At 33.3% G+C, this 14,303-nt stretch overlaps 1 protein-coding gene across 2 annotated transcripts in view; it reads left to right on the top strand.

The window, feature by feature from the left end:
* The window catches only part of LOC134659817 (neuropeptide F), a 31,902-nt gene that overhangs the window by 16,789 nt on the left and 810 nt on the right, over nucleotides 1–14,303 (top strand). The window contains exons 3-4 of one of the 2 annotated variants that reach the window (XM_063515526.1): nucleotides 6,166–6,282; nucleotides 9,022–9,070. In XM_063515526.1, coding sequence (XP_063371596.1) covers nucleotides 6,166–6,282; nucleotides 9,022–9,070 — 166 coding nt within the window. The remainder of the gene's footprint in view (nucleotides 1–6,165; nucleotides 6,283–9,021; nucleotides 9,071–14,303) is intronic. The other variant, XM_063515534.1, reaches the window with a different exon arrangement.

Below are 14,303 nucleotides of genomic sequence, written 5' to 3' on the forward strand. Positions count from 1 at the left end.
TAATATCCTAAATCCACTTATAAAAATAAAATAAATGACAAAAAATAAACAAAAAATAAAAAAAACATGTCTGATTTTAGTAAGAGTAGGGGCATTAAATTGCTCGTTGTATGGAGTTAGAAAAACATATTACTGATGACGACTTAAATGTCACCCTGTAGAATATTTTCTTTTATAAGAAAGCTCGACATTGGGCGATTATTAAGTCATGGTTTAGGGGAATAAAGCACATATTATGTGACAGTCGATTTGTCCGCATATAGGTAACTATGTACCTAATCCCCAGACATCTGCCAGACAGATCTCTGTCACATCTGTACGTATATCCTTAGCTTTTGAGTCTTGAACTCGTATTTTTTCAACAGTAAGTTAGTTCAGTGCAGGTCAGAATATGTTGGATGGATTTAGAGGCGTAATTTTTTTATTTTGTAAAGAGAATATCCGCGGTATTCGGAAAACAAGACCCCTTCTAGAGAAGAGAACCATACGATATGTACTAGATATCTGGTAGTTTAGATTTCAACTAGATATCTTTTGCAGCTCAATTCGGGCAACCAGTGCCACTTTTACGTTAAATTATCGTATTAAGATCGTTTCAAATTCTTTTTGAGATCTAAAAATACATAACGGGACGTTTTAGACATCGTGGAAATCGTTCAAGAGCATCTCCAGAATCGCGTAAAAGTCAAATTTGACAGGCTAGATCTTATATATATCGTTGTCGTATCTTGGTGATGTCTAATAGATATTTAGTGGATGTCTAGTTCAATATCCGAATCGGGCCCTATCCCGCAGTTCGGAATATCTCCTCCAACCTTCTCCACTGTACTCTGTCCTCTGTAACTCTAGACCAGTAAGGCCCAAAGGTTAAGTGGATGATTGTAGTCCGAGGTTATGAATTTAATCTGGATATATTATGGATTAATCATATGGTTATTACAATCAGACTACTGATCTCATCTAACTCTTCTAACTTTTGGCGTGTTTTTATTTTTTTACAGTCACTGTATTCCTGTTTGTTACGTATATTGTATTTTATTTTCCCTGTTTTTATTGGCGTTTTTTCTAATCAAAGATCTAAGTCTTCTAAAGCTATTATCGAACCCGTAGGCTCCAGAATCCATTGAGGTATAACATATTTAGATGGGTTTTGCTTATTTCGTTACTTTTACATTAATAATTCCAATTAAAAATAAACATAACATATATTAATTAGATATATTAAAAACGGGTCACTCACGTATTTACGTTTTTAATATATTTAATATGTCTGTGTCTCACGGAAGTTTTGATATATTAATTAGCTCATAAAGCTTTGAAATAAATTAAAATACGTAGACTAACGACCTACGCTTCGCTAAATAACTCGCTGTGAATCCATTCAGCCTGACGAATTATGACTTGAAACACTAATCGTAGATCTGATATCCACGCTTCCCTACACTCAGTAATGAGTTGTTGAAGTGTCGAACTAATTACGATATTGATTGGTGGTGATATGGCGTTAATGTTAAATGTTATCACGATAATTGAACGTTCGAGCTTTTATTTAAATTTTAAGATTAGATAGGTACGCTTTTAATGCCATTTGTCACTCAATATTCAAGTGTTAATATTGTTATAATAATATATTTTTCTACTCCCGTAGTTTTATTTGTCATTTAAAGGGTCGTACACACACCTTTAAACCCCTATCTTATAGTTGTCAAGACAAGTCTTTAGTCTATTCCCCAAAAAAGTATTTGTGAATATACGCAGTATCTTTTTGGCACTTTTACGATACTTCGTGTAATCACCACTTAAAAAATATTGTATGAAATACATTGTTGCCAACCTAATTTTAATTGTCATCTCTGACAGATGAGGGAACCATAGACATTTTTTTTTCATTTCATTCATTCTTTTCTCACCCATACTTTCCATCTTTGCTACTTCTTAAATAAAAATTTTTATTTCAAAGTAAGTGCTTGGTCGTAGACAAAGTATTGTATGCAACGTTGTTAAACTGAGTCAAAAAATACTCGTGGCGTCTTTATTAACAATTTTCGGCTTCGCCTCAAATTGTTACTTACGCCACTCTTTTTTTGACCTCTCTTAAACAACGGTTGCATAAAATACTATTTTTACAAATCCTAGTCCATTCCGCGAAGGGATGTGGGACTATGTAAGCAAGCCCAATTCTAACAGAAACTAAAACTACACTAACCTACTTATTTAAAATACTTCAAGTAGAAATTTCCAAAAAAGGAGGAAAGTAATGTTTCCTTGGTCTCGTGGTAAGGCATGCGGCTGCGGCTACCAAATTGGAGGGACTACCGCGAACCACGTTCGACGTGTTGCCTTTCTGTCGCAATTGTAAATTCGTACGTAAATGTGACATAGGCAACACGTCGAACGTCGAAGGCCCTCAGAGGTCGTGAGTTCGAACTCCGATTCGTATCAACAAGTTTCTTTTCTGAATTTATGTAATAATATGAATTCATAATTACCAAATGTCAGCGGAGGAAACATTGCGACGAAACCGTACTTATGCCTAAAGCTTACAAGGAAGGGTACCCAACTGTGTGGCTCCGATTTGATTTATTTTTGTATATGTTATAGAGTAGTCTAAAATAACTGACACGTATTTTTTTGAACTGCCTTACTCGACCTACTTCGAGAAATTGGCCTCCAATGTACTGAAAAGTGACAAAACCCTCTAACTTCTGTAGAGATTTTTGTTCAAACCAATTGCGAGTTAATTACTGGTTTGAATTACTTGTTTGGTTTGGTTGGTTAAAGAACATGAAAAAATAATGGACACGTGTTTTGTTATTTAAAAAAAAAAACACACTTCCAAGTTTCATATTTCTCATCAGTTTCACACAAATAGAACATTTCGTTCCAAGAAAATCCTATTTTATCTATCTTGGTCGTGCCGTAGTGACTAGTTTAACAAACAATAAAACTAAGTTTACTTTCTAAGTCTATGCATCTTTCATGAGTTTATTTTCTCTATCCCTACATTTAAATATAAATTAATTTTCACACTGGGGCACCAAGTGAAGACAAAGCACAAAGACTTTGTGCTTTGTCTTCACCAATACTTTGTGACAAAGTATTGGCAAACAATTTGGTTGCAAGGAAGTAGCCCGTGACAGCGGCTGTATTTCCTGTTCCTGTCCTGTAGTCTTGATCAGCTTCTATATAAAGTTATATATAAGTATAGTAAAATTATAGTCTTATATATAGGTAATTTGTTTTATACATTAGAAAATATAAATGTAGTGACCCTGTGTAATCAATCACTGTATTTTGTTACTAACATCTGTTTAGTGCATCTCGCTTTTACACCGTTGTTGGAGCGCACCATTTAACGTTGACTTTGAGTGACTTACTTAGTTTATTTATCTGTTGTAGTTAGATAAGCCCTACATTTTTGAATGAATCTGCCCAGGTTTTATATCTGGAACAATAAATGACTATTGTCAAAAATCATTTATTATTCAATACTACGTCTTCCAGTTATACTTGCGCCACAGCGCAATGGCATAGGATGATAATACAATTTTCTCCTACAAATTGCAGGGAATTCGTCAGACTTAAAACAAGTTTATATTTTTTACTTAACATAATTCAAATCAGTTTCATGCAGCCAAGTCTTCAACTAGTCCGTAGCTGACCGTATAATATCTTCTTATCAATCGCTGTGTAAAACATGGTAGACCTATAAAAAAAACACTGTTTTCAATAGTCTGGTATACCTAGGTAGATCTAGTCTTATAGATATCAATGGTCCATCGCTGATTACTTGATTAGTTATGTTTTTCTACACAAACTATGTATAGGCTTATTATCTCAAGGGATGAACACCTACATTATTGTTTTTGTAAGCTATTCTTACGGTAAACTGGATTGTTTTATTGAATCAATGTAACCCTTTTTCCGGGTTCTTAAATATTGTTCCGGCTATGCATTATGCCTATTGAAGAAATCACTCTGATCGCTCCACTGATCTCTAGTCAACCAGTGACACGGTATTATTATCGGGAAATAGGATAAAAAAGGCATTTATTTCCATACAATACATATAATATAATACATAATATATAATAAATATAAACAAAACATATAAAGTGTCATTCAATAGAACTTGCTAACTATGTAAACAAACTGCCATACTAAAATTGACACTGAATATCAAATTACTATAGTAACTTTTGTTTACATAGTTAGCAAGTTCTATTGAATGACACTTTAATGTTTACGTTTGTTAAAATCGGCTAAGTACGAGGGAGACTTTAGCCGATTTTAACAAACTTTTGTAATAGTTTTATTTTTCGAAAACCAACTCGCGATTGCTCGATTTTTACGCTTTACTACCTTCTGCCCGCTACTTAATTTGCATAGAATGTCCGCGATGTCCTTTCTCAGGATTCAAACTGTCTCCATTAATAAATTTCGTATAGATGGAAATGTCAAATTTGACAGGTTAGATCTTAAACATATCGTTATCGTATCTTAGCGATGTCTAAAAGATATCTAATAGATGTCTATTACAAAATCCGAATCGGGCCCAAGCTTACTTTAAGACAATCAGCTTCACCAGAAGTAATTTAAGTTCATGGCAAACTCATCATCAGTCGTTATTTACATAGGGTTTATTAATTAAAACATTCATACTTTTAAATCGTTTATTGGTTATCGGAAGCGGCTTTTAAGGCAATGGAAATGTTTTTACAAAATCTACTGCTTACAGGACTTTAAGTTCTACTTATATTAGTTTGTATACCTACTCAAAGCAATCAGCAACATAACATGATTTAAAGTTATCGTTCACAAAATACGTTCTCATTAGGTACCTATGTAAACAAAACAAAATGTACCTTGAATTAATTCATTATTTGAAAATAATTACTCATTCAAATCTACAAATCTGAATATGAAACAAAGTAATTATTTCTCAGCCATACCATGACTGATGATTGTCAAACTGTTATATTCGATAATATAATCATCTATCGTCTGCGTAACTTACTTTCTATACATCTCGCTCGCACTAATATGCGAGTACGAACGAGATGCATAGAAAGTAAGTTACGCACACGCTAGCGAATATGTCAGTGTCAAATTGGTGGTATCCGTACAGATTTGTACTTCACAACATTGGTCGTTATCGATTAAGTAAGATGCGAGTAAATTTTACTTTATTGGACGTTTCATTTTAATTTTTCCTTTATGGTGCCGTATTGAAATTCGAATTAACGTCATTATCATCATCTTCCTCGCATTGTCCCGGCATTTTGCCACGGCTCACGGGAGCCTGAGGTCCGCTTGACAACTAATCCCAAGAATTGATGTAGGCACTAATTTTTACGATTGGAATGAACGTAATTCCTGGATTCCCCGGTAGAACCTACTTACCTACCCGGTAGAAAAAGGGGACTACGTTTGTATGGAGAAATGACTACTCACTTTCCTTTTACAGCTTTTACACTGTCCGAACAGAAATCAGAAATAAGTTCTGTTTGTGAAAATATTTGTAAAAAAAAACAATAAATGTATAAATATGACTGTGCCTAAGTTAGCGTAAATCGTCAAAGCTTCTTGGTTACGGTTCGGTGATGATGATATCTTTGACCGCCTATATTTTGTGTTTATATTATATTTTTACTTAAATATTGAACTACTACAAAAATAATAATCATATTATTAAAATATTAAATACGTAGGAAATATATTTCCAAAAACATGCTCGAGCACCGACGCGATGTTAAGTAGGCTTAATATTTTTCTTATCAATATTTGCAAAAATTCTAACCTATATAATTTTATACCCGTTCTTGATTTGATACCAAGTTATTTACCGTTAAGTATGTAAAATTTTTCCTTAATAGCAACATCAGTAAAAATGAAGCTTACGTTTTTATTGTACCTACTTGAAACGTAAAACGTATTAATGTGGCATATATTTCAAAAATAAAATATACAAACTTGAACGATCTGATTTCCTGGTTCCCTATGAAATTGTATATTCTGTCAAAATTACGAAACTCATTGATATTGTATACTCCAAAGTATAAAAGAAAAGGGGTCGATGTATACGTGTATTTAATCAGATTTCGCTAACCACTGCCACGTCTGGTGTTGCTTGTAGTTTGTTATATCGATATCGATAATTGGCAGGATCGACCGCCGCGACGTCGGCGATGACCGCGTCGACCCACATGTGATAGACCGCGCGCTTCGCCTCCTACAACTTCAAACCCTAGACCGTCTTTACTCCTACCACACGCGACCAAGGTACGATCGATGTCCGCAGTGTCGATAAAACGTCTTGTCGACGTAGTCGAATGTTTCTTGTGCTTTCTTCTTTAGATTTATAGGACAATATATTGTCTGTCTGACTTATATAACATTCTACCTAATCGAGATTCTTGTGCGTTAGATTCCGCTTGAACATAAATAATATACATATAATATGCAGTTATTTATATATAATATGTAAATAACTGTAACGGAAAAAACACCATCGATCTTTTTCCTTGTCGCCGGTGTAATTTTATTTGTTGCTTTTCTCTTCACTAGCCCAATTCTTATATCTGTCACCGTAAAATTGTAAACACTCGTCATATTATAATCTCGCTAGTTACATTATAAACTGACGGTAGGGAGATTATAATCTAACCTAACCTAACCTACGTTAGATTATAAACTAATGGGTTCACAATCTTACGGTGTCATAATCGATAATAACCTTTAATATGATTGCTCTACGCCACAATGCCTTTGTTTATCTAAATCACATGTTAACGTGCAATTTTGTTTAGTAATTTCGCGATTTAGTTGACATTTTTAATTGATTTATAGGATAAATAATATAGGTATAGTATAATGTTTGTCCCATATTATTTTATTTTGAATATTTTTTACACCGTCAAGTAAGACGACAATGTTGAACTTACAAATTACTTGTCAATTTTTCACGAAAATAAGGCGTCCTAAAAAATATCATGTTTCAAACACAATTAACGCTTGCGCGATAATTACTAATGAACTCGGTATACTTAACTTGTTAAAATCCATTAGTCCAAGGCAAGGAAAATTGACGGGTATTCCCTAACAGGCGGACTTTTAGAGTTGATCGATGGTATTTAACAAAAAAAGTATCTGAAACATAATATCCATTTCCTGTAAGAAAAACAATTCTTTATTAACCTTTTGATCACCAAAGACGTCGAATATCAATAACAGAAAACCTTTGACTTTGATTGTAAGCCGATTTTATAATAAAAATCCCGGGTTGCTTATCATCAACGTATTAACTAAAAATAACCTACATCTATTTTTGGTATTTCGGCACTCGGGTTTCGGACACTTTTTTAATTTTGAGTTAAATGATGAAATGTAAGTGGACCGTAAGCTCTAAAGCAGTAGCTCGATTACTTTGGTGATAAGAGGATTGGGGTCATTAAACATATTATTGGCAAATTTTTGGACTGCACCCTGTTTTTGGACTTGACAGGCAAGATACATTTTTTCAGTGGGTACTTGAGACTCAAATAAAATAAAATAAACGTGATAAATATGTACCCAGGTCGTTAAGTTCTAATGATAAGAAGGCGGCAGATTGTTTTAGCGCGTTTTATATATATAGGGTATAGCAGTAGGTATGTACTTACAATAAGTATCCCATATTTTTTTACTGTCTAAAAGCATTAAAAATTAACTTATTAAGTTAAAATCAAGTTGTACTAACAAGTAATACAATTAGCGTTTACGAATAACTGGATTGATTAAAAAAGGTTCGTGTGTGTATAATGCGTCAGAAAATCTAAGTACCTGTATGAAAAGTATCAAAATCATTTTTAGCCAGGCCTGATATTTTTTATTAATTTTTGAATTCTGATTACGGTAGATTAGCGTGAAAAGAAAACGAATTTCTTGTTTCTTTTTCTCTAATTATATGTTTAAAAAAACGTATGGCTGTTATGGATGAAAGAATAAATGGAGGAATGAATGATTGTATGAATGAATGAATCTTTATTTCAGGCAACTAGTTGCTCATACATAAATATCCACTATCCACTGCCCGTTACCAGCCCTAGTAGCACGGTCGCATTTTTATCGTTTGTCACCATGCCTGTCACGTTTTAACAAGTATGTAAGTGCGAATGTGACGGGCATAGTGATAGCCGATAAAAATGGAACCGTGCTGAGCCCGCAGCAGTTCTGCGTGGTACGTATGTGGCCTCTACACCTTGGCCCCGTAGACAACATGCTAATCGCTCCGTAGCGATAAAACGCATCTGTCACTGTCACACTAATATAGAAGAATGATAGAGAGACGCAAAGCGATTCGATGGGTGATAGAGAGAGAAATAAGTTTTTGGCAAAGATTTAATTTTTGGTACAAGCTTTTATCGCTGACTGTACTTTTCTTACGACAGACAACGAGACAATTCTAAAAACCCCTAACACAATTCTAGTTCGTTTTTTTAGCATTAGAAAGAACTTGCAAGAAGGTAAGCGATCTTAACATGTCTTTTAATTGAAAAACGCTTTTTAAAAATCAAAAATTATTACTTATGAAAGCAGAAGAATATAAATGATCGTATTAGATTCATAATTGTTACATATTTGCCGTAACTTATTTTTAAAATGTGTTTTTCAATTAAAAGACACATCAAGATTGTTTAGGTACCTTATTAGAAATAAGCTAAAAAAAACGAAGTATAGGTTGCGTTGTTTCATCACAGAGTTCCTATGGCCACTAGAACTACATACAGCTGCCAATTTTCATGACGCTACGATCCTTGGAAGATGGTTAAATTAGTTACCTTAGATTCCTTTACATTGTTAGTTACATACAGGTCGACCTAATAAAAGCTTGTTAAAAATGAAAATTTTGCTAAAAACTTATTCTGAAAATAAACGCACGTTATACTTTATCGATAAAGTAAATACTTATAGGCGAAGTGCTGTTGTGTCTTTACGTCCTATGAACACTATTTTTTAATTGATACATTTATTTGTCGTCAGGTTTGGGAAACGCTCCGATTCCTTCACAAACTGGGCCAAGGATCTTGAAGTAAGTATTTTCTTTTCATTACTAATAATAACGAATAGTGGTTGAGGCCTGAAATAATAGTCATTATGTTGTGATACTCGTAAAACGATATACGAGACTATAAATTATGTATTGTAATAATTTAATTAATGTTTAATCAATATATATAATAAAAGGAAGTGTACAATGTGCGTGCCGCTAAAACTCAGAAATGAGCCCCGATACGATCAAGGAAGTTTTATGGTGTGGTAGCCCTCTATCTCCCGTCCATGAAGAAGTTTCCCGTTTTTACCTGAAGCGTGTGCTTTTGAAGATATAAGGGCTGAAAGTTTCGCCCAGACCCAGACCCAGAAGCAGTCGTATTGTTATTGAATATTGAACCTTAACTTAATAGACGAAAGTTCAGAATAGATCGTGAAATATATACCTACAAAAATGTGTACCTGGTGTGGTGTCTCGGGTCTCGGAGACTAGACATTTCTAGAACAGTCCAGAACATTCGGGAGGATTCGAGAGCATTCCACAGCATTTCAGAACATTCTGAAATGTTTTCAAATGTTTGAGAATGATCTAGGATAGCTATCATTGTGGAACATTCCAGAACACTTTCGAATGTTCTGGAATATTCGGAACCATTCGAAGCCTTTTTTTGTAGGGTCGGAGCGGAGCTACCATTGGTACGCGTATATTGAGCAAGATCCGTCATGAGGTTAGAATGTTCGAGACCGACCCAGAATATTCTGGAATGTTGTCGAATATTCGGATATAGCCTAGAATCCAGAATATGTTGTCGAATGTTCGAGAACATCCCAGATCATTATGGAATATTCCAGAACACTCTCGAATGTTGTGGAATATGCTGGAATATTGGGGCCATTTGATTTTTTTACAACTACCACACAATCACATGTCAACTCTCTGAGCGAAGCCGGGTACCTCAGCTAGTAATTAAATTATTGAGAGTGCCTCCTGACTGCATAATATATGTAATATACCTACATAATCTTACACATACACCCGTAATAGCTAACGAATTTAATGAACTTGTGTAATAATTCTACATGGGGTTGATTTAATCACATTAAAATCAAACAAGAGTCGCAACTAAAGTTAAACCCAATTAAAAAGTTAAAGTGAGAATATGATGGGATACTTATTGTACGTGAATGTTTTATATGGGTAGGTACTTTTGAAGAAATCCTTATTTTACTTACCAGTAGGGCTTGCAAATATTCGAAACTTTCAGATATTCGAATATTCGACTTTTTCTGACGACGTATTCGAATATTCGAATAATTATTCGAATATTATAAAAAATAAGAAAAGGAACGAGAAATCGGTTTATTATCGTTTTATTCAAAAGCTTTTTTCACATATTGCTAAAACGAAGGATATTTGGCAGAAATCCACTTAATTGACTAGATTTTATCATCCTACTATTTATAAGATGCCCACATTTACAAAACAAGTAAAACGCCAAAATTAGACGTATTTAATATTTCTAGATAAAACTTATTATAAATTCGTCGTTGCGTGAAATAATATAACTTTAACCATCCAAACACCTAGTGTATGTAAGATATTTTTTTTAGTAGGTAATTATTTTCCGATTTAAATTAACTTGTAATCACTCAGAGGCCTGTAAAAAGGCCTTTAATTTCATTGTATTTTGAATATTTATTCACTTTATTTGTTGTGGCAAGTTATTATTCCTAATGGTCGGCTAATTATATAATATTGGAATATTTAAGGGAAAAAGTTAGTTGAGTACTGGGTGGATTATTCGTCAGCTAAAGGTGCATGGTTAGATTACCAAGTTGGGCAGGTTTGGTATGATTAAATTTGAGAATTGCGATAAGTGGCAAGGTTTAGACTTCAAAAATTCGCTTAACGTACGCTTGTACTGAATAAACAGAATGACCCTTTAACTTAAAACTTACGCACCGTAAAAATAACATACTTTTTGATTTCGTTTTCTTTTAAATTGAGTCAGGTTTCACTGTATTCACGAAGTCTATCGAGAGGAATTCAGTAAAAATATTATTTCCTTCGTATTTGGGTACCTACCGTTCCTCATTCACTGTAAATACCCGTAAAACACACAGAAAGTGTAACTACAGCGGATGACATAGATTTTTTTATAGTAATAAAAAATATTCGAATATTCGAAACCTGAGCGGCCGAATATTCGAATATCAAAACAGGTCGAATATTCGACAAATTCGAATATTCGAATATTCGAATTGCAAGCCCTACTTTTATTATTATTATTATTTATTCAGGTAATTACAACACAATATCTAATCTTAATTACAAAAGTATCGGTAAACCAGTAAGGTTTGTCTCGATACTCCATCCGCGGTAGATTTTATACAACAATAGAATATCATATCTTTTAACTTAAGAAACTACTTACATTCATAACATGCATGTACTTACCAGTCGGAATGGAGATATTTAGAGACGGTACCTATACGCATTTAGGGTGAACGACAGTTTTTTTTAATTTTTGTACAACTAAAACAATTCATATATATTTTTTCTTCCACGAGACAGGTATTGGTCATTAAAAACTGTATCCAAGTGAATCTTTTTCGGAAATTCGGTTTTTATTTTTTATTATTTTTGTATATATTAATTATAAACTGAATTGATCCGAAAAATAATCCGGTCCCGGCCATTGCGGCAGGGCTTGATTCTTTTTTAGGGTTCCATAGCCAAGTGGCATAAAACGGAACCCTTATGGGTTCGTCATGTCTGTCTGTCTGTCCGTCCGATTCACAGCCACTTTTTTCCGAAACTATAAGAACTATACTGTTGAAACTTGGTAAGTAGATGTATTCTGTGAACCGCATTAAGATTTTCGCACAAAAATAGAAAAAAAACACCAAATTTTGGGGGTTCTCCATACTTAGAACTGAAACTCAAAAAATTTTTTTTTCATTAAACCCATTCGTGTGGGGTATCTATAGATAGGTCTTCAAAAATGATATTGAGGTTTCTAATATCATTTTTTTCTAAACTGAATAGTTTGCGCGAGAGGCACTTCCAAAGTGGTAAAATGTGTGTCGCTCCCTGTAACTTCTAAAATAAGAGAATGATAAAACAAAAAAAAATATATGATGTACATTACCATGCAAACTTCCACCGAAAATTGGTTTGAACGAGATCTAGTAAGTAGTTTTTTTTTAATACGTCATAAATCCCCTAAATGAACCCTTCATGGGCGAGTCCGACTCGCACTTGGCCGCTTTTAATTACTATGACTATACTTAAACCGTACTATGTGTGCACTTATTGGTAAATTTATACATACCTACTCATAAACGTGTTTTGTGTTCAATGAAAAGAGTTATTAAAGCAAACACATATTATTATTTTACTCTCACGACCGTCTTAAGCAATCATTTCCCATTAATTTGTTTCCATGTCACGTTTCCATTAGTTTTTTTATGAAAGGAAGCCGATAGTTATTTGCTAATGAGTGGGGTGCTATACAATTGTATAAATATACATATTTGGGTATAATCATTGGTATCGAGATATTTATATCCAAATCGTGATTGATTTCGTGATTAAATTTCTTACTTAATTTGAAAATAAAGAAATTGGTGAAATATACTTAGTCCGTTTTAACTTTTAAAGTCTAAGATAATAGGGATGATGACACATGTTGAATTTTATAACAAAATCTAGTAAAATAGATAGCAAACGAGCAATTTATCACAATAATGTGGATATTAAAAGAAAATATTGAAAAATTACAAAAATACGGGACCTGAAAGTTTCAAAATTTAAGTTTTTTTTTAACTTCCAAAAACGATAAAAGTAAGGGTACCATTCGATTCCTTACATTTCATCCAAAAAAATATTGTATAGCAACTATATACATAAACGCAATATTTCACCGACAAAAACGCAATTTTCTTGTTTTGTCCATACTACAAGATGGGCTCCCAGAGACCTTGACGTCACGTTCCCTTATCATTTTCTTTAGGGCGTTTCGCGATTGAAGTGCGACTGTCAGCCTTTGACTACAATTTCTGACTTTTGTGTTACTTTAATGCAATGGGTCTCATATAGACATTTGATCCTAAAAACAAACCCGATCGATTGATACCATAAATGAAAATTAGTCATGTAGCCTATTGTGAACAAAAAAGTTTTTTCTAAAATATACCGAATTATTTTCGTTAGGTTATAAATATTAAAGTTTTTGCTCGGTATGTTTTATTGTTAACTTACCGTCTAACAGTTGATTATAAGCTCCAATGTTCTTTATTTACCTACAGATTGCAAGAAATCCTTTTGCCACTTTATGACTTCAAAATGGAACTTCAATTGAAGTTTTCATACTCAAGTATTCCATTAAATTCCAGCATCTTTTATTCACGATTTATGTATAGAAAGAGCGATATGAAGCGGTGATATTATGCCAATATCGCTGTGCAGTGGCGTTGACGTATCCAGGGATTTACCCACGTCAGTTTATTCGTTTAGTGTGAGAAGTTATGTTATAAGTATTCGACTATTTGTAGTTTGAATTTGTAGGAATTATTTAAATAACAGAAGAGGTTCAGGCAAACAAATGATTTTGTTGATGTTGTTTGGAAAGGAAAACCTTTTCGAAAGTTTAAATTAGGTGCCAAAATAATAAAGTTTTACGTATATTGTACTACGTACCTAATTATTAGTAATTTTCGTGTTCGCAGTCATTATAAGTCATTTCCTCTTAAAAGGACGCCTTGCCCATAGCACCCGTGCTTACGGCCTTCGTACTAATCGTAGGTATTCAATCAATACATATCCAATCACCAGAATCAATAGAACTACTCAATTGATTTCTATTGAACTAATACAAGTTTTTTGTTTATTTATTAATACATTTTATGTCAGGAATCAGTGCAACTGACTAATATTCAGCAAGTAGGTCTTTCTCGTTTATTCATTTATTCAAAATCGGATACCTAGTAAGTAAAAACGTGCAAACGGTTTGCTTACTAACTATAAGTTATATAACGATATATATATTATGTTTTTTTATAGGTACCTACCTAGCTAGTTCTATGTATATACAATAAGTATAGTAAGTACTTAATTAATATCTAACAGCCAATAAACTTCAATGACAATAATATACAAGCATTTAATGAAATCTCGACAATATCTACATTTAACCTCGATTAAATCAACCCAAATTTAAATTCGAGGATGAACGCTTAATTTCATATGTACAGTGTGAATTGTTCATAAA

Source organism: Cydia amplana, chromosome 2 (assembly GCF_948474715.1).
Source record: "Cydia amplana chromosome 2, ilCydAmpl1.1, whole genome shotgun sequence".
NCBI classification, from domain to species: Eukaryota; Metazoa; Arthropoda; class Insecta; order Lepidoptera; family Tortricidae; genus Cydia; species Cydia amplana.